The sequence below is a fragment of the Sebastes umbrosus genome, chromosome 24 (genome assembly GCF_015220745.1).
Source record: "Sebastes umbrosus isolate fSebUmb1 chromosome 24, fSebUmb1.pri, whole genome shotgun sequence".
NCBI lineage: Eukaryota > Metazoa > Chordata > Actinopteri > Perciformes > Sebastidae > Sebastes > Sebastes umbrosus.
This window is the reverse complement of record NC_051292.1, coordinates 11,863,921-11,890,847: the sequence shown is the minus strand read 5'-3', so window position 1 is coordinate 11,890,847 and position 26,927 is coordinate 11,863,921. Positions and strand designations below refer to the sequence as shown.

General features: G+C 42.2%; 1 protein-coding gene across 15 annotated transcripts in view; it reads right to left on the bottom strand.

Annotated features, from left to right (window-relative positions):
* tns1a (tensin 1a) overlaps positions 1–26,927 on the bottom strand; it is a 95,324-nt gene that overhangs the window by 46,398 nt on the left and 21,999 nt on the right. For 12 of the 15 annotated variants that reach the window (XM_037762180.1, XM_037762185.1, XM_037762187.1 and 9 more), the window contains exons 2-4: positions 22,577–22,691; positions 18,324–18,361; positions 27–65 (exon numbers count right to left, since the gene is read on the bottom strand). In XM_037762180.1, the coding sequence (XP_037618108.1) occupies positions 27–65; positions 18,324–18,361; positions 22,577–22,691 (192 nt within the window). Of the gene's footprint in view, positions 1–26; positions 66–9,895; positions 10,217–18,323; positions 18,362–22,576; positions 22,692–26,927 lie in introns of those variants that run through there. The other 3 variants (XM_037762194.1, XM_037762195.1, XM_037762196.1) reach the window with 1 other exon arrangement.

The following is a 26,927-nucleotide window of genomic DNA, read 5'->3' as shown; positions in this document are numbered from 1 at the left end:
CACACACACACACACGTTACACTCACCTGCTCATAGTTGGTAGTCGTCTGACATGATGTGGTGACCTGTAAACGGAGAAAAAACAGAGAAATCATGAGTGAAGAAAAGCTGTAATATTTCACCTTTAAGTAGTAGACCACATTAAAGAATAATTCAACAACAGCGGGACATAAACTGGTAACTCTTGACGCTGTGTTTTAAAAAACACTACTGTAAAGTATTGCGTCTATTTTGGTAGAAACAGGGAGGGAGAGACATCTCTGAGTGTTTCCTCCTGAATGCCTGAGTATTCCCCAAATCGCCCCTCAACGGTACAGAAATAACCATGGCCTCATAAAACTGACTGCTCCTCTGTGTGGGAAACATGTCGGGGCCACTCCGGGCTAAATCACATTTGGCACTGAGTTCACGTCGAGAGAGAGAGTGCTTCCTGTAGCAGTCGGTTCACACATGGGTTGACGCACCGCACTATGACTTTATGATTGTATGATGTTTTTTGTTCTGTCTGAGAGAAAAAAAACACAACACAATAAGCACCTCATCAAGCATGGCTAAAGCAATTTCACTTGTATTCGATAACAAACTCAGGGTCAAACATCATGCGAGGAAATCCAATTTACATTCTGGTTCACAGCAGAGGATGGTGCACTAGGACGACCCGGCGCTGTCCCGAACCTGCTCCGTGACTCCACATGCACCTTGAACACATGTCAGAACAAGCGACACATATGCCGGGATCGGACTACACGATATTTTTTCGCACTTTCCAGATGGTCGCTGTGTCAGATTAGGTGATTATAGAGTCATAAATTCTCGCTGTGTCTTGGCACAGCGGATTACTTGTTGGACGCTGACCAATCAGAGCTCGTCTGTCAAAACACATTTGTGTTGATGTCCGTGGGTGATTTGGGGAAAAAGATGCCAGGAAATGACTTTTACATTTCCACCTGCAATATTTGAGCTTGAAATTGGGATTTGTGGTGGTTTTAATATCTATAAAATGATGCTCTCAAGTGTCTTATTCTGTCCGAACAACGATCTAAAACTAAAAGATATTCAGTTTGCTATCGAATAAGAGAAAGAAAAGCAGCAAATCATGCCGTTTGAGAAGCTGGAAACTTCTAATGTTTTGTATTTTACATGAAAAATGACGATTAATCGATTATCAGTTGCAGATTAATCAACACATTTAATCAACAGAGGCTGGCTGCTAGCTGTTATGTCGAGCTGAGTGTATATTAATGAATAGTGCAGGTAAAGGTGCTGTAGTGTAGCATTTTGACATATTATTATGAAAGAAATTGGTAACGCGTTATATTAGGGTTCTTGTAATAAGCGTTAGTTAATAGGGAATAAGGTCCTTACAGGATGCTTATTAACATTAATGTGTTAATACGACTGTGTAGTGTTAATAATAGCACTATAAACATGTTTATTGTTAGATATCTATAAGTACTTCATAAGAAACTTGTTAATTGTGATTGAGTTTATAGACTGCTTATTAAGAACAGTAATAAAAGCTTTATGAGTTCCTCCTTATAATTGTTTATAATAGCATTACAAACACTTTTATTGAGTTAACTTACCTATAAAAATAAACCTTTTTTTGTTGCTTTATTAAGATGAATGCATACTTGTGTATTGGTAGTTAACTATGCACATATTAACAGTTAACTCTGCTTGTACCGGATCTAAAGCGAGAGCTTTTCAAGGTCAATAAATCCTCTATTTTGCACTAATTCACTTTTCTTTTTTTTTTTTATTAAGATTAAGCATTTTTCTGACTTTATTAAATACAAAGTGAGGACGACGTGCAGCAAAGAAACCGCAGTTAACCCCAGTTAACTTTGCTTTTGGCAGCTCCACACCCCTGTCTGGAATGAGCACTACATGTTGTCAAAGACTCTTAAAATATAAGTACAATGTTTTAGCAACTTTAAGACAGCTAACCCTGATCTCAGGTCACTTGTATTACTGGATAAAAAAGAGGTTATATAGCGTGTTCTGATGATTTCACCCTCCACGTCCCTCTTTGCAATGCGGTCTCACACTGTAAGAGAAACTGAAAGCTCCTTTTATCTTGTGAAACAGCATCCTGTCCTCGCTCTTTACTGTGCAACAACATGTTTTTCTTCAGTAAAACAACAACAGCAGGTTTTCCCAACAAATGCAACTGGGTGGCACCGCAGTACTATAAAACGCAGAGTGGAGTTGCCAGTACTGGTGCCAAACCTCCCAGCAACAGTCCCCTAATTATACTATCACCTCAAAATTAGAGCGGTATGGATTTCCTGATGTTGCACTGCTACATGTAGCATCTTTAAATAGTAGGTCCTCAAAACAGTTTGGCTCATAGTATCCATGACAGGCGAGTGTGGCTCCTAATAGTCTGCATTACACCCCGTAGCGCCACAAATCACTGATTACGATGCATAAACAGGCCCCGAGCTGAGTGACTTCCGTCTGATTGTGTTTACTTTAGCGTGCACGGATAGACAACGCATGAGTGGATGCATGGATGCATACGTGTTCGGACGTTGTTGTGAGGTTGACGGATGTTTACTGGCGGGGCGGCGAGATGAGAGCCGAGCGCTATCAGAAGACAACAGACGCGGGCGGGAAGGAAGCCGCTGTAATTAGTTTGCTCTGGGAAAACAAAAGACTCATTGACTTTGTAATGCTATCATCAGCCGTATCAGAATACAGTAGTTGGATAACATCGCGGGGCCGGCAGAACAGATCCCCACCCAGAGCAATGCTGATATGCAATGTGATGGCATCAGTGCAACCAGTCGGCGCTGATATGGTGCTCCACTAAAAACATGAAGAAGCGGAGATATTTTAACATGTTACAAAATGTTTCTATGTTGCATTACTCCCACCTTACTAGTGCGTTGTTTTGCTCCTAATTTGCACATGCACACGGCAATGAATTCAGCCATTAAGTGCCATTTTTAATATCATAAAATTGGACTTTATGGGCCAACATTTGCAAGCCTTCCGTCAAAAAAAAAACATTTTACAGACCAAATCTATGACGGGTTAATATCCAGTATTCAATAAAAGGCCATCATCACATGGACCTTGTCCTTGTGTGTGTGTGCATGTGTGTGCATGTGTATGCATGCGAAAGTAGCTACTCCTTTAGAGGAACTTGGAGGTCATCATTTTGAATCCTCGGGTTAATAAAGTGAATGAGTTACAACTGTTTGCTGCTGCAGGTGCTGCAGGGATAAAAGAAGTGACAATAAGGGAGAGCAAATCAGGCCGTTCTCATGCAGGTTCACAGCTATGCCTACGAAAAGTAACGCACTGTATTTTGTATACATACCACAAAATCAGTTCATTAGGACTTTAGCCCAGGAGGCCGGTGTTTGCACCCCTTGTGAAACCACAACGTTGTTATTTTTGTCATGTAACTTCCGTACATAAGTAACGCCACTTCTGGAGTTATTTTAACCCAAACCGCAATCTTTATCCTAAACCTAACTAAGCAGTTTTGTTGTCTAAACCTAACCAAGTCGATCTTTTCCTAAACTTAACTAAGTTGTTTTCTTGCCTAGGCCTAATAAAGTTGATCTTTTCCTAAACCTAAGTTTTGTCGCTTAAACCTAACTAAGTTGATCTTTTCCTAAACCTAACTAAGTTGATCTTTTCCTAAACCTAACTAAGTTGATCTTTTCCTAAACCTAAGTAATTTTGTCGCCTAAAACTAACCAAGAAGATCTTTTCCTAAACCTAACTTAGTAGTTTTGTTGCCTAAACCTAACTAAGTAGTTTTGTTGCCTAAACCTAACTTAGTAGTTTTGTTGCCTAAACCTAACTAAGTAGTTTTGTTGCCTAAACCTAACTAAGTCGTTTTGTTGCCTAATCCTAACTAAGTAGTTTTGTTGCCTAAACCTAACTAAGTAGTTTTGTTGCCTAAAACTAACCAAGACGATCTTTTCCTAAATTGAACTAAGTAGTTTTGTTTCCTAAACCTAACCAAATTTCCTGTAAAGACGGAAGTTAATTTTGAAAAGACGGGACGAAATTGACACGTGCGTCACGTGTTGCTGGACATTTGTAGGAAAACGCACAAAAAATGACGACTTCTCATAAGATATACGAACCATTGTATGAGAATGTGTTGAGAAAATGCAGTATCCAATGACAAGGATGCATGAACATGATTATTTGCAAAAAAAATACACTCTGTACATCCTGCAGTAAATCATATCTTCATGAATGTTATAATGTTCACTTTTTGTTGAACTGTTTTACAGAGTTGTTGATTCAACTGTATGGTCAAGGCAGCTAACACCCAACTAATCGACAGGATGAAGTTGCTATAGTAGCAGACGCCAGAAGCGAGTCGGCTCATGCTCGCTCTCTACAGCGCTACACTACCTGGGGCCGCGGCTGACATTCATATATCAGCGTTGGCGGTCCCAGTGGCCCCGCGGCCTCGTAGCAAGAGCATCTGCCTTCATTCACAGCTGGCGGGAGGTGCTGTACTGTAGCATACGCCTGCAAATGTCCTGAAGATGACTCCCTCCAGTATTGATCTAAAGGTCAGAAGGGTTGCTACTGTATGTTTACACGGAGAAAAAACTGACTTTTATTGGTCAGCTCCCAGCCATATGAATAATTTCTTAAGGAGCATATTTGTGCATGTAAATATAGTTTTCAAGGACATTTCTTGCAAATATTGTTATCGTATTTAGCGAGGCAGTCGTGGGAATAGACAGCTGGAGCAGCAGAGAAAATACAGACTTCCTTAATCGCACATTCCTTCAAACGCCGTGTCTCAGCGCAACTTAAAAATCCTCCGCCGTGCAACAAAGCGAGAGAACAACAGCTACCCTGACTTCATCCATATATGGTGGGTGCAGCTGGAAGCCAGACTAAGACAGGCTTCACGTGGTTTTTACCAGCTCAGACGGATAAAAGTGTAGGAATCTCCGAGAGGCCCCTTCAGCGTCGGGCCTGGGCTAACACCTGAGCTCCGTCCGTCTGTGTGTGCAACTGCATCTGTGGCGTTCAGATTGTTTAATAGGGGGAAAAGATGAGAAAAAGACGTTTTCTAGTGTATCCGCAGGGACATTTCTTGCAACTGATTTGAAATGTTGACCTTTTCTTTGGTTTCTGAAACTCCCTAATCACTTCCCAGCAAAGTGACCAGCAGTCCACAAATAAAACTCTATGACATCCAGAGAAAGAGGGGCTTTTAAAACAGGGAGTTTATAATCTCACAGAGTCACGCGGGGCGTCTGGGAAGCCACTGAACTAGAACAAGGAGTCAAGCGAGCCACCGGCGGTGGGGGCCCCTCCGCAATTTCAACCCAGCCGAGAGGCCTCATTAGGGGGCAAACAGAGGTGAGCTGAGGCGGGACGTTGTTGAATTACCCGCAGCAAAGGTCAAATGTCTCAGGTGAGTCTTCATGGAGCTTCCCTCTGTCTTGACCCCCCCCCTTCTCCTTCACAATGAGAGCGCGGATCAGCGAGAGCTTTAATGACTTCAGCAAAAGTGCTGCTCAAGTACTCAAGTGGGTTTATATGGAAATGGAGAGTGCAGAATATCAAAGCAGGACTCTGGAGCCCGGTCCACTGGGTTGAATCGCTGTATAATGAGTAAACGTGCTGCAGTTGGAGCAGGAGAGTGATGAACTGTTTTCTCTCACACACTTCAAACAGGCTGGAACAAGCATCCTCAGATAACATGGGGAGAAGAGGAAGACGGGCTTGCTCGGCAACAATAAGGGCAATAAGCATGCATTGTCAGTGCATTTACTGCTTTAGTTTGGTGCGTTTGACACATAAAAAAGGTCAGAAAACACATTTTTGCAGATGACATACACATATTCTTTGATGTATTGCGTTGGAGGCCCATTAAAGTAATTTTTTTCTAAAGAATTTTTTTGTTCCTTTTTGATGCTCTCAATTTGGGAAAGCTGCAGTATTTCCACAAGATTTATGCCCTCTCACCCGTCTGACATCACAATGATCACTCTGATCTACTTCAGCCGAACTGATGGGAGAAAGCGTGTTTCCCACTGTGCATAAATCATCCCATTGGCTCCAATAAATAAGCCTGCCATTGGTCCAACCACACTCAAAATTCCTCAAGCGCTCCTCCTGCCCACACAAGAGCCACTGCCGCGCTGATGGCAGTTTGCCTGAGAAAGTAAATTCTTCGCTTTCCAAACGGGGGCCAAATAAGGACTGGAGCTCAAACAGCCCCTTTGGAGGGATTTATACATCGGCTGGGTTTCTGTTTAACTTGGAAGGGCTAATAAATCCGCCGAGCGCTGTGATGGGGAAGAGCCCGCTCCTTTCCCCGCTTTTGACATTTTGACATAATGTCAAGTGTGTAACGCGGCCATGTTCGACGGGGTGGCAGTGTGTCGCTGGCGAGAGCGCGCTGGCAAGTCGTCGAGCGATGTCGTCAGAGGCTGAATGATATATGATGTAGAATTAAAAGACCCATTATGTTCATTTTCAGGCTCATACTTGTATTTGGGGTTTCTATTAGAACATGTTTACATGTTTTAATGTTCAATAAACGCTTTATTTTTCTCATACCGGCTGCAGCACCTCTTTTCACCCTCTGTCTGAAATGTTTGAGTCTGCTCTGATTGGTCAGCTGGCCCACTCTGTTGTGATTGGTCGACCGAACCAAACTCTTCGGACTCCGCTCCACTCCGCTTTGTTTGAGGGCGTGCCAAACTAGCTGCTATTAGGTATCATACAAATGTGTTACTTGGTGACATCACCACGTTACAGAAGAAAGGGCGGGACTTCAAGCGAGGCGTTTCAGGCAGTTCAGGAGCAGTGTTTCTCCCTTTGGCGTACCCTTTGGGCTTTGTAACTTTGAAAACCTTTTACATGCACAAAAAACTATATAACACACTAAAGGAAAGGGAAAAAACATACATAATAGGTCCTCTTTAAAAAGAGTTCAATCAAGTTGTAGGAAAATAATGGCAAAAAAATTGAGTCAATAATGATTCAATATCCTTTAAAACAGAGAATCCACTCTGTAAACATGTTATTTTGTAAAGGGTCTCAGCTATTTGGCGAATATCTAAATTTGGAACCAAACATGGGCTGACCCATGAAGGTCCAATTGCCATTTCAGATGCTTTTGCACCCAAACAGGATGGGAAACGGCCGTTATATACACATGAAGTCTAAATAATTATTTTTGTAAAGTAGAACACACAGCTGTTTCCACTGGCGTCCATCAACACCCGGTAGCGCAACACAAACACGGTCTTCCCACAGCATGAAAACCACCCTGTGATGGTCGAACAAATGACAAGACCGTGACTGGACAAACAACGACGAAAAAAAAAGGTTCCTTCTCGTGAAGAATCCACCGTCTGAATCTTGTGGATAACACAAGAAGGGGATATGTTTTTTCACATGAGAACAAAATCACTACCACATGGTTAACACACCATAAATAAGCATAAAAATCGGCCGACAGGCACAAGCATTTTGCTTCTACCCTAAATGGCTCAGACAAAATATACCACAACATACAGGAGGTTATTTACAATGAGATTCATCACAGTGGATTGCCTTCTTATTTCAACTGTTTTGACTGCCAGTGAGCTCCGATTTGTGGCCAACAAAGGCACTGACATTATTTCACCTCGAAAACCGACATGCCGATGTCGGGTTTGAGGCCCAGAGGAACTTCATCAAGTGGACGCGAAGGAGGCCAAAGACCACTATTTGGTCATGGTCGAGCCACAGCGAGCGGTGAGCGGGCTCTGGCTTGGCTGCTTCAGCCCTTGTACGGTTACAACCAAAAAATCACTGCGAGCTAGACGACAAAATAGCCCATTAAACAAGGAAATGATGAATATCAGATGTGCAATTGCGGGCTCGCTTTGGACACAGGTTGAAAACCTCCAAATCTGAAAGCCCGCATATCATAAATGTTAGGTCATTTCAGTCGTGGGAGAGGTCTAACACTTGGCGCGGGTTTAAAAACCCAAAAATCACCTGAGTGGGTTTCCACTCGTGGGAAAAAAAAAAAAAAAAAAACGTGTGCATTTCAAGGGCCTTCAATGGAAGTTGAAAACAAGGATGTTTTCATCATTACTGGATGGAGCCGATGTTGGACGGCGCTGATGGGTCTGTTCCGGACAGCGTTCGCCTATCACTTCCTGGTTAATTAGGGGCTGGCTACGGGATCTCTCATTCCACCACTAATAGCACAGTCAAGCGAGAAGAAAAGAAACAACGCCAAGCCAAAATCAAATGGTATACGCGCAGAAAAGTGCAATAAAATATAGGCTTTGTAGAACGCAACACGCTCAAAACGCTCTTTTGCTGCAATTACTTCTACGAAAGCCTCAATTTATGCTTCTCTTACAAGTGTAAATCTGAAAACAGTTAGCTTGTACTGAAATGTCCTTTTACTCTAAACTTACTTTTTATTTTTCCATGCCCAGCCTGTCACTTATTGACAGAAATAAGTTAGTGGGTACGCCGAGCCTCTTGCTAATTCACCCTCTTGTGTGGTTGCATAGTTAAATGCCATCCTCCCTGGTCACTACTGCTTTTATAACACTTCCCGGGCGCATACTTTGGAGCTGACGCAGTTTGGAGGATCTTGCAGCCTTCGCAGTTTTACCAGCTTGTGTGCTCTTCTACAAATCTGAAAATTCAATCAGAAAAACAAAATGTGTTGATGCGTGACGTGGCGAAAAACAAACTGCACAAACGCGTGCGAGGAATTTCTATTTGGCAATCAAAAGTTGAACCCTTCTTCAAGCTGATCTTTCTGCGATTTATGGTAGTTTCTTTCTCAACAACGCTGCCAAAGGCTTCACTCCTCTGATGTGTCAAAAGATGAACGGCCCGGAGGGGAGCTAGGTATGTTATTAAGGGATGGGGGAGACAGATGGAAGAGACAAATAGTTCAAGAGGGATAGATCTGCAGGGAAAGCAGTCGTTCTATAAGCATCACTCTTTGGAGGACATCTTCATGTTATGAGACGCGAGGGAGACATGAGTTAGGGCTCTTTCTGCAGTTTAAGAGGCAAGGTGGGGAAAAGTGGTAGAGCGGCTTCCTCTCGAGACTTATGACCAATTTTGAAAAGTGTGATGCCAGGGCAAGAGCGTCGGGTTCAAGGATGTGTAATGTCTTCAAATAGAATTCAAGAAAAAAATGTGCCCAAAAACAAAAAGAGAGTTTAATTTTGGCACGGTAATAAAAACGGCATTCCTTCCTGTTGTTTTGACTCGTCAGCGGGAGACAGGACATACAAGCCTCGAGACCTCTTGACCGCTCACGTTTAACTGCCGACCGTGTGTTAGCTCAAGGTCAAAGGTGAGCGATCGTCAGTCTGCATCCTCTCTCGAAGGGTGAGAAAAAAAGCAAAAATAAGAAGACGTTTTCCCTGCAAACTCGACCAACTGCTCTACTCAGTCTCTCGTAATGCCAAAGCAGATACGCTGAGAGAGAAAACACGTGTTTGCCCTGCTGTGTTGACCAGTTGCTCCGGGTCTCTCTCTCTCTCTCTCTCTCTCTCCCGAGTCTGCCGCCACAAATCACTTCTCGTCGGGTCACGAAAGGCTGCCGAGCCTCAAACGAGCAACTCGAATGAACCCTGTTCCCACGGGAGCCACTTTCCCATGAGTGTGTGGCAAAATAGCCCACATCTAAGACATGCGGGGTAAGGCATTTTGAAAATCACATCCAAAAAAACAACTTTGTTTTAGCTACAAAACAGCATTAAAAACACTCAAAATCCAGCTTTCTGAAAACCAATTTTTAAGCCATGAAAGAATGCAAAGAACTACAAATTCAAGAAAACGTATTTAACATGCAAAGCACGCAAACTACAGATGGAATACACTGCAAAAATCTGAAAATCGACTCTTCCAGATGTCTTACCTGCACACCGGTGCCACTTTTTCTCACGCTCTCTCTCCCCTCTGCCTTCCTTGTTTCTACCTCTGCATTCTCCCTGCCTTCAGACCCCCCTCCGGGAGAGAAAGAGGGCAAGAGAGGGAGTACCAAATACAGGCACTTTCCTCCTCCTCCTCCTCCTCCTCCTCCTCCGCCCCTCTCGCTCGAAACAACAGCAGTAATCCCAAACGCGTGCCAGAGAGCTACTGAACTCGATTCTGTGCATGTGTGCGCGCGAGCATGTGGATGTCTGTGCAGCCTCTGGACCGGACCAGGATCCACTCTTTGTACTGCTGGCTTCGGTTCCTCCCGTCAACTGCCAAGAAATGTTTGAAACACGCTATATAAGGCCAAGAAAGTGGCTTGGGGCTCCTTATGATTCCGGTACCCAAAACGAGAGAGCAAGAAGCCGTCCGGGGGCAGACACTCAGTAACTGTATCCCTCTGTATCCCTCCCTCTGCCTTTTCCTCATAGCCCTCTCTGGAGCTGTTGACACATGCTTGACAGAAGGAGTGAGAAGGAGAACTTTTCTGTTCTTGTTTCTGCAAAAAAAAATCTCAAACTTTTCTGTTCTTGTTTCTGCAACAAAAAAACTAAAACTTTTCTGTTCTTGTTTCTGCAACAAAAAAAATATCTTTAACTTTTCTGTTGTTTCTGCAAAAATTCTTCAACTTTTCTTTTCTTGTCACTGCAACAAAACTCAAACTTTTCCTTTCTTGTTTCTGCAAAAATTCGAAATTTTCTGTTCTTGTTTCTGCAAAAAAAAATCTCTCAATTCAAGTGTATCTATTTTGCTTTTCTATTTCATTTTAGTGAGTATGTACATTTTTATTTTAACATATTTATATGTAGTATTTACTAAGATTATATTTGTATTCATTTTGCCAGGTGTACCGATAATCTTAAGCAGAAAAACGTCCTTCCAGGTGAATAAAGTTCTGTCTTATCTTATCTTAAAGGGGACATATCATGAAAAACTCTTTTTCAGTGCTTGTTCACATACATTTGGGTATCCGGAGTGCCTACCAACCCGGAAATTATGAAATAAGACAACCCAGTCAGTTTTTTTTGTGGGCTGTCTCGATCCGAAATGTTTTCTGATTGACGCAGCCCACAAAAATTCAACAAGCCAATCAGATTTTGTCTCTCATTCCCATGTCACATGCAGGCTCATTAGAATAGATCGCCCACCATATTTTTTCCTCTCAAGCCAATCAGAGCAGACTGGGCTTTTTTTTTAAAGAGACAGGCGCTAAAACGGAGCGTTTCGGACGGAGGGAGAATACAGGTTTGTTCAGACAGACAGTATGAGGAAAAATAAAGCTTTTTTTGAACATTAAAGTATGTAAACATGTTCTGGTAGAAACCCAAAATACAAGTATGAGCCTGGAAATTGAGCATGATATGTCCCCTTTAAAAGTATTTACATAGAAAGTTCTTGAATATGCTTGCATATTTGCTCCAGAGCATAGACCTGATGTCAACAGACTGGCTACCCCCAAAAAATCCTTTTTTTCTAAAATACTTGGGAGCAAAATATTTGCCAGTGTCCCGCTGTGCTTTAAACACTCGGGGTGAACTTAGCTCTTGACCTCCAGACGAGGACCCGAGGTAAATTGGGCCATCAGTCATCTGCTAGCACCCGGTTATTAGGCCGCCCCGTACGGTTCGTCTGCCCAGCTCTATCTCCCGACTGCCGCGCCGCATCTACGCCGCTGAAGGGCGTCGCTATGGAGACGTGCTGTGATGGCTCTTTGATGTGACGTGTTTGCGCCGGGGAAACAGACTTGCCTCTGTGAAAGGGGGCTGCGGAGGAATGAGGAGGCTCTCCTGAATGTGTATGTGTGTGCACGTGTCATCATTTCTCTCTCCCCTTCTCTTGTTCTACCTTTTTCACTTTCATGCTTGGATAGTCCCTCTCTTTTCCATGCCAACATTCTTGAACGCTCCTCAATCCCCGGCTTGCTCTGCACGTCTTACTGTGCTTTTTGGTCTTGCGCCGTGCACTTTGGAAGATAAGGCAGATAAATAAAGAACCTTAGAAGGAGAGAAAATAAAAAGCCTGTAAAACACCAGTGAAAAGGAGCCTTTTCTACCAATCAATTAAAAGTTTTCCGCACAAACACGCCGAGTTTATACAGTAGGTGTTAAAACGGGGCTGCACCCGTGCCTCCTGACATATTAAAGAGCTTCTAGGGTTGCATTTTATAGAGCGTGTCATTTGCCAGAGCTCTAATTAAAAGGCCTCTCCCGGTTTTCACACATCCACACATGTTAGGGGTGTGGATTAAAATGTTAGGACGCCAAAGCTAGAAACACTTGACCTCTAAATTCTGCGCCGGCTTAGTCGAGTCGGGCTTAGTCGAGTTAGGAATGTGCAGGAATTGACTCGCTTTAAAGCCACTTGTGCCGTAACAGGTGCGGACCCGGAGAGTTTCCTCATATCAGTCTAAAGTCTGACAGAGCATCCTTTCCTTCTTCTAAAAAAAAAAAAAATGCTTAGCTGTTTTTCTCGCACGTCGCCGCTCGTGTTATGTAAGCTGCGAGTGAGCTCAGCTTGACAGAGAGGGGATTTTTGGGCTACTAGAGATGAAACGGGACCGTCTGAGTCTCCGCGCGGCAATAATATCCCCTGGATTTTCTTTTTTGCATGACAAAGGGAACTATTGAATCGGCTAAAAATAGAAAGTTGCAGCATGTGACTGGGTTTTGCCGAATCTGCTTCAAAAAACCTTAATAGCTTTGAGACGAGGATGTACTTTCTTAGCTCGGAAACCTGTTAATTGAGTCATTTTTGTACCATTCGTGTAATTATTAATGATGATTAAATGATCTTCTTGTCACACTGTTGTCATTAAGAGTTTTGGAAAACAACATTTTTCAGACTGTGAATGTGTCTGCAGGAATACGCGTCTCACACCCTCTCGTTATTTTTATTCTTGGACTGCGACCATGACTCACTTCCTATAGTCCTGCTGTTTCGACCCCTGGTGCTGCTCCAAGATCTGCGAACATCTACAACTACAGGAAGTGGAAAAAAGCCCGATTACGAGAGCACTTTGTTCGGCTCCATCTGACGGCAGCGATAAGTAAACAGATTTTCTTTTTAATTTACTCGCTGAACAAAAAACTTGTTGAAAAGCGCGGTGGTCCCTAAACCCAGAGAAGAACCGGGGTTAACTGTCAGCAATTCCCTGCAGGGTCCAAGGTTCGCCTGCTGACCTTTACTGTTTATTATTAGAACAGAATAAAACTGGTCTTGCATGGAGTCATTCTGCAGTAAGCATGCTTTAAATATGCTTTATTTTTTAATTCCACACCGACTTTTCACACCTTTTCTAGTAGTTTGAGAGTGTAGCCAGGAGGTCACGTCATAAACTCTCAGTTTGCTGATTTACCTTGCCATCAGACAGCTATACAATCTATGTTTCTGACGAGGAACTGAAGCCGTTATCGATGCTCTCGCCAAAGCAACCAGACTCCATTAAAAAAAACTGTAATTTTACCTCGCAGAAGTAGGAAATGTTGGTCTACCGGATTCACAAACGTCACAGATTAGCACAAACTAACTTACTGATCAAGGCAGTGGTAGACCAAAATTACAGTTTCTTTTGATGGAGTCTGGTGGCTTTGGCGAGAGTATAGCTGGATACGAAAGCTTCAGTTCCCTGTCGGAAAGGGCTGTCTGACGGCAAGGATGAACGGTGAAATATTCTAAATATAGAGTACACTTAAAGTGATTGTTTTAGGTGTCTAAAATATGCTGTTCCCGTCCACAGCAGTACATCAGTACATCAAAGTACAGCTTTGGTTCTGTGAGATAACTCCTGTCCGTTTCTCCAAAACTGGGTGCGTACCAATCGCCATCTACTGTAGGTAATACACTGACTATAGATACCTCATACAACCCCACTTCAAAACCCCCGAACTATCCCTTTAATTTCAAAACTTGACCCTTTCAAGGCTAGACAAAACGGAATGCAATGTCAAATTTCCCCATCTATCTTGCAGTACTCCAAAGTTTTCCAAACAAATTTGTCTTGCGGCTGAGAGGAAAAAAAACACAAAAGCATTTTACAAAATGCAGCCAAGGAAAAAAAACAAAAAGCACCCTCCCGCATTGTTGTTTACACGAGGAATATTCAAAACTTCTTGCGCTTCTCGCTCGTCCAACTCCTTCCCATCATTCCTCTCCGGCCCTGCCTTCCCCCTTGCCAAACCTCGCCTGTGTCTTCCAACCCGCCGGCCCCGTCGAACAGCACAAACCACTGCAGCGGCATTCCAGGAGGCTCCTCCAAGACATGGCGGGGATAAATCATAAGGAATAATGAGGGCTTGTTTCTCAGAGAGCTCACAGACGCTGCGCTATCCAGTCGACGCATGAAACACACACACACATACTTGCTGAAATATTGGGCGGATTCTGTTTTTGCGTATTTTTGTTGCAGAGGTGCCAAAATGGAACCCTGAATCCACATGTAACCCTGAATGAGTTAGCTCACTCTTTAAACAGTAGGAAACATTCATGAGATATACGCAGGATCCCACAGCGATGACATATGCACGCTCGAGTCAGGTATGAGGACCCACCAGACTCCAGTCTAACAGAGAGCATCTGTTCACCACAACTTGGGTGTCCAGCCAGGTTTTTGGCCACAACACCCCCCATCCCCGACAAGCCTCCACCTCACCATACACAACCGTAACAGCTACGTTGAGGTCACCAAGTCTATACGCCGCGGGACGAGAGCGCATGCGAGCTCGAACGTCCTGTAGGGTTCCAATAACAGACGTTCCGCGCGGAGATGGTTGCGGTCGGACGGAAAAGAAAACAGCGTTTCGCCGATTAGCCGCTCTTCATCGAGGCATATTAGTGGACATCTGTCTTTTGGATGTTCTGCAAAGACATTTTCATAAGCTCTAAAAGTTAATGATCGAACCGCATGTGGTTGGAGATTTTCAGAGGAAGGGGAAACATATCACTAATCGTTCCACTGACAACAAGATTACAGGGACGTCGGCAAAATGTTTTATGGGCTTTAAAGGTGCAATAAGTCGGCCAAATAAAATGATAAAAAATCACATCTCCCTTTAGAGCAACTGGTCGCATGAAAATGTAGCTGTATTATTACAGTATTTAGCAGGGTGATACACAGTGTTTCCCACACTAGATATTTAAAGATGTCACTTACAGTGCAGCCACCCTGATATGCCAGAGAGCTTTACATGCTGTTGCAATTTCTCTGGTCACCGACAGAGGTCAGTAAATGCCACTTAGTGCTCCTGAGAAATTTTTCCACATGCAAACAAAATAAAATAATTATAAATTATTAAATAGTTATTTTCTTATTTTTTTTTTTCAAATTTCATACATTTATTGAATTGAATTGTAAAGTTTGATTTCTTGTCTACGTGCTATTTCAAACACTTTACCACACTTGTAACTAAATCACTTTTTATTGTAGTTAAAGATATTGAGTCTAATAAATATTAGAATCCGGCTTGAAAAATGTTATTTATGTGTAATTGACATAGACTGTCAGACGTCACCCATTGGTTTGTGGACTGACGTTTTGAAGCCTCGGGTTCGGGCATTTTGCCCGTCGCCATCTTGGTTTTTGCCCGTCGCCATCTTGGCTTTTTGCAACCAGAAGTGACGTGAGAGGGTGGAGCGAAGTACAACCGAACGCTGAATAAGACATTTTTAGGCGACCGAAATGTTACAATTAACTTTCATGAAATGAAAACGAATGTGAAAGGGTTAAAGTTGTAAGACGAAAACACGGACAACACCCAGACCATACAACGCCGTGGTAGCGACCTGTCAATCACAAGGTAGCCACGCCCTAAAGCATCCCTGCTTTATGGTCTATTTGACTCTAAATGGGATCATAATTTACTAAATGAACATCACGCTGTATTGAAGAAGACTTGAAACTAGCGATTGAGACCATAAACTCATGTTTACAATGTTTACTGAGGTAATAAATCAAGTGAGAAGTAGGCTCATTTTCTCATTGACCTCTATACAATCAGACTTCTTTTTTTGCAACCAGAGGAGTCGCCCCCTGGTGGCTATTATAGAGAACACAAGTTTAAGACACTTCAGCATTGGCTTCACTTTTCAGACCCGGAGGTTGCCACTGCTATGTACTAAGGTTAATAAAACTACACTACTCTCATAAACAATTCATGACTATGCATTAAATGTAAAAAACAATGTTAACCTTACTTTTGCACACCCTGAATTCCAATTAAATTACTTAATTATGTGAAACATGTGTACACAAGTGAGAAATATAAATGAAATTCATGATACTGGGTATAGTGCAGAGTATAAATAAATGACATATACTGTCTAACATCATATGTTAAGAACATTTACCATCATCGTTAAAATCAGAATAGGCTCCATTAAAATGCCATAAAAACACAGAGACGCTGCATAAAACGTGATGACACCCCCCCATTAAAGCATTCAACAACTTGTCTTTTACTGTCCTGGCCACTATACATCATAAAAAAGGGGAAGTTGCGGCAGCTTGAGATGATAAACACATAAAACGAAAAGTCAACGGTTATCTTCACGTCTGGTGAACTGCGAAAACCGCTGGCGACGACCTCATTGTGCTTTCGTGACAAATTTACTGTTCGGAGGTCAGCGCGGAGTCAAGCTGGAGAAAGCATCGCCGGCTGCCTGAGTCCACACTCGTATTTGCACAAAGACTTTACTTTTCCGTGCTTTTTTACGGGGCCTGAAACAATGAGCTGCCATACTGTGGCCTGTTTATTTTGATTCGAAGGGGTCATTTCACTCGGATAGAGCCAACACAAATGTTTAGTCCCAAGTAAACCAATTTAGGGATTAGCACATTAGCAAATACGGATTAGGGGAAATCATGCCAAAGCGCTCATTTTTAACCAAATGAACCATTCTCTTCTCAGACTCAAACACCTCTACTTCAAAACATTTCCTGTCCAACGTCTGTCACCACCAGAATGAATGACTCATGACTCTGACTATCCGGATTATTCCCCCAATTGCCACCACAAATGGCTTTGCCTGGTTTTCGAGGTATTTGGGAAATTTTCCCTCGGATGTTTTGGGAACACACAGCTTTTGTTCCTACAGTAATATTTGGGTTGAGGGATGGTTTTGGGGGTAAAGGGAGAGAACCAGGGCAAGACTGGAGAGGAAAAGAGAAGAGACGTTTCAACATTTCTCCCCACCAGTCACAACTAAAACCACTAAGAATAGCCTTGTTACGCTCTTCCCCCTCCGCCCTTTCCCTCCCTTCTCTCTCTCTCCGTCATCCATTCCTCCCTTCCTTCCTTCCTTTTCATTTGCTCTCCCCGTGCATTCTCCCCCCTTTTCCACTGCAGATTGGGATCAAATGTGGCTGTGAAAGAGGTGTAGAAACTGTGGAATATTTGATTCGATGCGAAGGAAGCAGAGACGGCGCACCGCGTGGTTTCACTTCCTCTTTTTTGCGTTTTTCAGGATTTTTCTCTCCAAAACATCCTGCAGCTCAGGATACAAACCATGTTCCTCATGACTTTTTTGTTTTTGGCGAAATAAATGTGTGACCGTGAATTATAAAATGTATTAAGTGATGGAAAATGTTAAAAAAAAACATGTTGTTTCAGGTGAGAGGCAGATGTGTGATCCAGGAAAGATGGTTTTTGAGTAATAAAACAATGAGTTCAAAGGCTTGTCGGATGCTAAAACAGTGCTCGGGGGTTTATAATACTATGAGACAGCATTTAACTTTGGAAATCACTATGAAAATCATGGCTTATAGCGACCGATAACATTCTGATAACAGGTGAATCGGGTGCAAGGGTGGTTTCAGTAGAAGTGAATGGAAGATGGAACGAATATTCGTAGGACGGAAATGTAAAGTGACCAAACCTTCGTGTTGCATCGTAATCTACAGGGAATATGTGCTGGAAAGTGTTTAATTGGCCAGTGCAGCCTCTCGCTGGATGACGTTACGTTGAGTTACGGCAAAAGTTGATCCAGTTTCAAAGTTTTCGCTGATCAAATCTGCGTTTTTTTGTTGTTGATCGGATCCCTCTGTGTCCTTAACCCCATGTGCCGGTGCAGCGGCCTCATTGAATTGAATGAGAGTGCAGCGTTTGTCAGTCTAAACACAGTCTTAGCTTAACATCTGCGTTCATATATGAATGTTTCTAGATAAAAACTCTTATTAGAATAGAGATGCTTTAAATTCCTACTGTTTGTGTTGCTGTCAATTTTGTGATCGAATTTCTATAACAATAAGAAAAAGACCACGGTCAGGTTTTATCTGCAGTATGTTCAAATGTGTGTAAAGTGTTGATGTGCACACGTTGGCATGCGGGTGTAATAACTCGCTGATAATAAGGAGTAAAAGATGCTCAGTGTCTTACCTTCACTTCACATTTCCTATGGATGGACAAGCGGCACGCTGAAAGAAGAAGAGACAAAAGTCAGGTTTGTTAATTTAAACAGACGAGAGCAAAAAATACTGTCGCTGAACAGTTAAGACGTGCACAAAATCTCCACGTGAGATCAATGCACGAGTAAACATCCATCACACACAGTCACCTCTGTGGAAAGGAAAACACCTTGATGTGTCTTTCTCAATAGATCAGAGAATAAAGCAGCAGGTGTGGTGCTTTTTTTTCTGCACTGATTGTAAAGTGCAACTGTCCTGCATTCAGCCTTTTTGCTAGAGAATGACTGTTTACTGCTGAATGCACTGAAAAGGAAACAAGGTCAGCTCTCATCCTGACGCTAACATGCTGTGGTGCTGCCCCCAAGTGGCCACATAGAGCAAACATCCATTCATTTGTTTGTATTTCACTTTTTGATTCAGATTAAGACCTTTAGATAGAGGTGTTAAAGTGGTAATGTGAGCTACATGAAGGAGGTAAATAAGCCAAAACTGAGAGTGTGTCGACCTCCAGGCGTGAAAATGGCAATGTTTGGATGTCGACCCTTGACCCCAAACACCTGCGGCCCTCGCTGTCAAACCTAGGTGGTCCCCAGGTGGCGCGACGTGTGAGCAGAAGTGAGGACGGAGAGGGTGCCGGGTGTACGGAGGTTCTGGGTGGTCTCACGGAAAAAGCAGGCTGTTCGAAAAAACACTCTTTGGTTAATTGAGGTAAACCTGTGTGATGGTGATAAATGGATCACTTGGTTATTTGTGTATGAAGCGCTGATTGGTGATTATTTGGAGAGTTAAGTGAGTATTTGTCCATCCAATTAGAGAGGCATCCGTCTACTTATTACTGACTATTATTTCAGCGCCTGTCATGTGAGTGAAAACCCTACAAAACAAGTTTTAATAACGCAAAACTGCTGCATATGAATGACTTGTACGTGATAAAATTCCTGAAAGTTAAGCAGAAATAGAAGCCAGCCGTGTAAAGAAATAAACAACTGATGAACATCTGTGCACATACATGACTTTCCAGAATAAAAGTGTATTATTAAACTCTTAAAAGATGATATTTACCACACTTGTAACTAAATCCCTTTTTACTGTAGTTAAAGATATTGAGTCTAATAAATATTAGAATTTAAAAATTAAATTTATGTGCCACTGACATAGATTGTATATAAGAAGTGAACGTAGTAACCGTGACGTCACCCAATGGTTTGTAGACTGTCGTTTTGAAGCCTCGAGTTTGGCATTTTGGCCGTCGCCATCTTGGTTTCTTTTTGCAACCAGAAGTGACACGAGAGGGATGGAGCTAAGTACAACCATTCAGAGATAGAAGCCAGCAGTGTAAAGAAATAAACAACTGATAAACATATGTGCACATGCATGACTTCTAGGTTTCCAGAATAAAAGTGCATTATTAAACTCTTAAAAAGACATTCTTTGGTTCGTCGCTATATGTGCAAATAACTGCTGATGCTTCATTCTAAGTTTCCTTAAACTTTCCATGCAGGCACCAGTGGCAATCATTATCATCATGTGGTTTTTACACACTGTTAATGAGTCCCACTTGTCCACAGGAGGTACAAGTCTATCCTGTCACAGAGCTTCATCTCAGACAAGAGCAAAGGAACACAGTAAATAAACCACAGACATACGTGAACATATTTGACATGTTTGATCTTTTGCCTACCAGCATCTTAAAAGCTCACTAAGTAACATCTCTTTTGTTTAATCCATACAAAAACAGTAGTTTAAAGTAGTTTGGCTGGCGGAAGGAACTTCCTGGAGTTTCTGGTCCCGGCCAAAGTGATTCCACAAAATGTTGAATTATTCCGTTAAAGGAACACTTCACCCACAAAATGAAAATTTGTATAGCAATTCCTCTCCCCGTGTTACTTTGAATTCTTAAATTCTCGAAGTAAACGGGGGCTTTTCTCTGTTTTTTGATTCTTCGTCGGAGGCATTCGAGACATTTTCTTCGAGAATTCAAAGTAACACGGGGTGAGGGATTGATATACAAATGGTAATTCTGTGGGTGAAGTGTTCCTTTAAGGGGTTAAGGGGCACACGCAGTAAATCAGAAGACTGCGGTGCAGATAATCTCAGCTAGTTAGAGCGTGTACATCCTGAACACATAATGCACACATCTGGAAGAGTGCGCAGCCCGTCGTCTTATTGTCACATCTTATCTCTTGGCCACGAGCCCTCTGGCAACGTGGCCTTTTTTTTTATTGGGGGCGCCTAGCAACGCTTCTTGGGAACTGTAAAGGGCAGAAAGGGATGCTCGGATGAACATGTGTCCAGGTGTTTGTTTGTTTTGCGAACATACAGTATAGTAAAAAAAGGCTCACATGTAATAGCACGAGATGATATTTTATTGCTGATTAAACCAAGTTTGTGCACACGAAGCTGCTGCTGGATGACTTTACCGTTTGGCTACTGTATTTGAACATAGAGGATGAACGAACAAAAGATGGGATGAAAGGGAAAGTAATTCTCCTGTGCTCCCCTTTGCACTCTCTTTCCTTTGTTTTCCATGTCTATCTCCCAATCCCCCTATACCCCAATTTCTCTCTCTTTATCCTGCCTCGCTCTACACCCCCCCCCCACCACCACCCCTCACCCCTCTTTTCCTTTTTCCCCTCTTATCTAGGCTAATGCAGCAGCAGCAGCCATGCTAATTTTAACAGCAAATCCTCAGCCAAAGCCCCATACAGGCCCGCTCTCCTACCGCCGGGCTTCTGAGTGTCAACTCGGCTTCTGCTAAAGACGCTTGTGTTTGTAGTTCAAAAGGGAGAGAGTGAGTGAGAGAGAGAGAGAGAGAGATGGAGGGAAAGAAAGAAAGAAAGAGAGAGGAAATGTGAGGCTGCCCGGGAGTCCTCTAACGTTAATTTCCCCTGGACTTTTCTTGGAGTGACAATAAAAACCTTCAGTTCTTCTAAAATTAGAATCGGAAAAAACATGTGACTGGATTGTGGAGGAAGACGGGGGGAGGCAGGGGGCTTAAAGGGAGGGAGGAAGAAGAGAGGGAGCTGGAACTGCAGACACATGCATGCATATGCACAGTTTGAACCAAAACAGTCCAAACACGGGGAGATGGACGCACGGCCGAGACAGATGTAGAAAACAGCTGCCAGACACATTTTATATCACTGTGAGCTGAATGTCTTTGGACTTTTGGTTGGACAAAAACAAACAATCTGAAGACTTCACCTCCTTGTGTCCTAAGAAATGTGATGCACATTGTATCACTGTAAAGCTGAGACTCTTGTGGATCCAATGAGTGATGATGTTAGTCCCCATAGAAGCCATTTCATTGTAGTGAGACCATTTCTTTAAATTTGACTTCACTGTATTAAATGACCTGTGGTGACCTCTAGGATAATCACAGCCTCATGAAACTTTACAGCCACAAACTAGAGACGTAGAGCATTCAGAGGATGGATGGCTTTTCCTAGCTAGACTGACAATAAGGGGGTTTCTGAGCAGTTTACACAACAGAAGCGCTCGCCATCCAATCGCCGAAAAATGCAATTCTTGCAGAAATCTCCAAATGTCCAAAGTTTTTGATCTCAAATCACAGCATGGCTTTTTCTACGGTGTTCCTCGAGGTCTTGGTGTCTTAATGTGGTATCTTGGAGGGATTATTGATCATTTTTATCAATTCTCGAGTGGTAAAAAAATGGTTAGATTTAGCAGCAAATCAGCAAACAAATGGTATCAACCCAAAAAGTGCTGCAACAACTTCTGAGACATAATCGAGCACGGGGATGGACATCATATACTTCTATCATCATCATTTCTGATTTATGACTAGAACAACTTGACACACTGTGCTGAGCTGCATCTCAAATTAATCTTCAGGTTCCCAGCTTTCACATGATGTACACCACTTCTATGTGACATCTACTGTTGACCTGCTATCTCCCCCTAAAGACCATCCAGTACTCCCCTAAAAAAGACAAAACATGTCTATTGTGGGTCTCAGAAGGTTAAAAAAATGGGTCTGCTTTGCTCGGTCTAACTCCGTTTTGTCTCTTTTGTGTTTGTTTTTCCCTGCCTTTTGCCCCCAATGCATGCTGGGACAGACCCCAGCCCCGCCAGCCATCCCGAAACAGGAACATCAGGAGAACATATTCATGAGTGAATCGCTGTCTGGTCACAAATCACTCATCCTAATCTCCCGTCTGCTCCGAACTCAAAGTTCAACTCGCGAACATCCCCGACGCTCACCTTTGCAGATGAGGCCCTCCTTGACGATGGCCTGCTTGCATATATCACAGCTCTTGGCCTTCTTGAACGGCTTCAGCTTGAAGGTGTGTGTGTGGACGCCCTCCAGCTCGTCGGGCTGTGGGAGGAAGAGGAAGGAAGAGAGGTCAGGAGGGAGTCGGTTGACTTGATGCCAGCAGCAGGTTTGCAGCCAATAGAAACACATTTGGTATTCAGCAGTGATATATTCGTCTATGGCTGCAACACGTCGGGGGTTTGATCTCACCCTTTGATGGGTTCAGTTGGCCGCTTCACTCGTGTCCTTGTTTTATTGAATGTCTGTCTTTTTTCACTTTGGCTTAAATGATTTCTTACTTTCTCTACTTTGTACTTTCTTTAGGGTAAAATACTGATAAAGTCACTATGAGGAACTTTTAACTGGCTATGAAACAGTCTCAATTTAATATTAATGCTGTATTATGTGACTTTATGTATGATGTGGGTTTTATGTATTTTTTTTTTCTCTTAAAAGCCTAACCACTTTAATTAAGTGTAACAATGCCTACATGTATCACCCTGTCAAATAAATAAATAAATAAATGAATGAATGAATGAATAAATAAATAAATAAATGAATGAATAAATGAATAAATAAATAAATAAATAAATAAATAAATAAATAAATAAATAAATAAATGAATGAATAAATAAATGAATAAATAAATACATAAATAAATAAGTAAATAGATTGTTGGACTGTTGGTTGGACAAAACTAGCAATTTTAAGATGTCACTCAGGGCTCTGAGAGAAATGAATAATCATATTTTCTCTATTGTCTGACATTTTATAGACTAAATGATAAACTGATTGATCAAAAAAGTCATTTACATTTTAATAAACGGATAATCGTTAATTGCAGCCATGCTTACACCCATCATAAGCAATGTCTATGAGCTCAGTTTGTAAAACAAATGCCCAAATCATCAAGTTTTCTAACCATAAAATATGTTTTATGTTTATGTAATCAAAGACCAAAAAAGACACACTTTCATAACTTACATTATTTTGTGTCACAATGTTGCATCTACACACACACACACACACTGACACACACTGACATAGTCCGCCCACCAGCAGAGGATGTTTTCACTTTGAAGTTTTCTAATTAAATGACTAATTAATGATGAAGAGGAGAGAGAGAAAAAAACGCCTCGCAGCAGCCAACAACCTCAAAAACTCGAGGAATGATGTACGCCTGTGTGTGTATGCATTTGTGTGTGTGCTCATACTGTACTGTATGCATGTGTGTGTGTGTTTGGGGTGCTGGAACATTTCTCAGAGCAGCCTGAGGACACAGCAGCTCTAGAAACTGCACCAAAACCTGAGCAGAGCAGTGAGGAATAAATAGTGCACATGTTTTTTTTTGTTTCCCCCCCCCCTTTAAAGCAAAGGAATACAGATGATGATGACGAAGGTGGGGCTGATGTACGTGTGCATGCTCGTTGGCGGGATAACAACAACGAGGAACCCCCCGAAGACCTTTGAGAAAATGAACTCCATGACTGATCTCTTTTATTTATTCCTGACATGTAGTGACACTTTCAAAGCGTCGCTGTGTTCAAATGTGATTTTCCTTCCAAACAGCTGCACATTACTCCGAGTTGATTTGATTAGTTGAACCAGGACCATCCAAAATGCAGCCAAGAATACTGTAACTGGGTCACTAGAATTCCCTTTGAAGGTGCTTTGACTCTAAAGCAGCTCAACCTGACACTGAATGCTTGAGAGCGTCTACAAATTACAAAAAAACGGATATTTTTCGGTCATATTTTTAGTCATTAATGAAACAATTTCAGGTCTAAGTGATGCATTAATCAGGTTTTATCCTATCCAAGACTATTTTCCTAATCTGAAGGTCAAATTCATTAAAAAACAACAACAACAAGGACAAGCAGCTATTTCAAGATCTGTTCTCCTTTCTTTTTGCTCACCTTCCAACCCCCTCCTGGATCTCCCTATGCTCTCTTTTCCCACCATCCCTCCGTCTGAACAACCCCCTCGGTGAGTCATAACCACGATGATGTCATTTCCTTTGTGTATTTGTGCAGCTGGGCCGGTCTGGGGTTGGGCTCCGCTGGACTGTAAACCTCTTTAGTGCAAACGGTGTTTTAAAGACACCTTGTTCCAACTATCACCTTGAAAGGATGAATGAATGAGTCCCTTCGAGAATGATTAACACCAATGTAACCGATCCCATGATGATCCCCGGCTAAAAACGGAGGAATTCTTGTAAATGCCGCGTCGTTTTCCAAATAAAATAATCTCATTAGGATCTTTCACGAGCTGAAGTGAAAAAAAACCCAATGTCAACGAGCCAATTTTCTTCCACCTACGTCAATATTCTGTTGGATCAACCAATCAGCTTGGTCGACATACGGTGCACCCAATTCGACAGTTATCAGGCCATTAAATGCGTGTAATCAGTCGCTATCAGCATCATGGATGCAACGCCTGCTACGTTGTAAAAGTGGAAGTGAAACTTAAAAGTAAAACGTTTTAACACGTAAAACTGAATTAATTTTTTTTAACACAAACACAACAACTTCTTCAGGTTTAGGCAATAAAACTACAACTTCTTTAGTGTTAGGCAACAAAGCTTCAACTTTTTCAGGTTTAGGCAACAAAACTACAATTTCTTCAGGTTTAGGCAACAAAGCTTCAACTTCTTCAGGTTTAGGCAACAAAACTACAACTTCTTCAGGTTTAGGCAACAAAGCTTCAACTTCTTTAGGTTTAGGCAACAAAACTACAACTTCTTCAGGTTTAGGCAACAAAGCTTCAACTTCTTTAGGTTTAGGCAACAAAACTACAACTTCTTTAGGTTTAGGCAACAAAGCTTCAACTTCTTCAGGTTTAGGCAACAAAACTACAACTTCTTCAGGTTTAGGCAACAAAGCTTCAACTTCTTTATGTTTAGGCAACAAAGCTTCAACTTCTTTAGGTTTAGGCAACAAAACCACTTAGTTAAGTTTAGGGAAAAACATTGTGTTTTGGTTAGGGCTGTCAATCGATTCAAATATTTAATCATGATTAATCGCATTTCTTTGTTTGTTCAAAATGTACCTATTTGTCAAGTATTTAATACTCTTATCAACATGGGAGTGGGCAAATATGCTTGCTTTTTGCAAATGTATGTGTATATTTAGTATTGGAAGTCAATTAACAACACAAAACAATGACAGATATTGTCCAGAAACCCTCACAGGTACTGCATTTAGCATAAAACAATATGCTCAAATCATAACATGGCAAACTGCAGCCCAACAGGCAACAACAGCTGTCAGTGTGTCAGTGTGCTGACTTGACTATGACTTGCCCCTAAACTGTATGTGATTATCATAAAGTGGGCATGTCTGTAAAGGGGAGACTCGTGGGTACCCATAGAACCCATTTACATTCACTTATCTTGAGGTCAGAGGTCAAGGGACCCCTTTGAAAATGGCTACGCCAGTTTTTCCTTGCAAAACTTTAGTGTAAGTTTCGAGCGTTATTTAACCTCCTTTGCGACAAGCTAGTATAAAATTGTTGGTACCAATGGATTCCTTAGGTTTTTTTAGTTTCATATGATACCAGTATATCCAATCTAGCTTTAAACCTGAGCCTGCTGGTCATACCGAGCTGCATGATGTGAGCCTGCTAGACCGATAACTCCCTTCTCTACTACCACAACTAATCCTACTCACCACTACTGCTACAACCAGAACTACTCCGACAACAAAGGACTCCAGGTGTGATGGGGCTCCCAGATGAAAGCAAGACTAAGTTGTGTAATCCTTTGCTTCATTGTCTTTGAGCTCATTTTCTGCTCTTTCTGAAGCTCCCTGCTCTTTTTTTTTTTCTCTCTCCGTGCCGCAGTCAATTTGGCTCAAAGCTTTTTACAAAAGTGTATTTCTCAGCGTTTTGTCGCTCCCCTATCTCCCTAAATCTTAATGGCTTTTGTCACACTGTGACACACTGCTCGCTATAAGCTCCGCGGAGGAATCACAGCTGACCTTGGCTGCACAGAGCACAGACACAGAATGTTACAACAGGTAGCGTCGAACAAACAATACGCTATACGCTGATAATTAACAACCAGCCTGCCATCCATCTCATTCAAGACTTTTTTTTTTTTCACGAGTCGGTGGATGTATTTGAGCACAGACAGACCGCAGACATTTCTTCCACACACAGGTTCATTAAAGTGAAAGGATGTAATCTGAGCTGGCTGATATCCATCGTGATTATTGGAAAACTGCTGAGATAGACAAATACGAGAGAGTGCAGAAGGAAAACAAATGGGGAGTATAACATGGGAAATACTAAGAAATATCA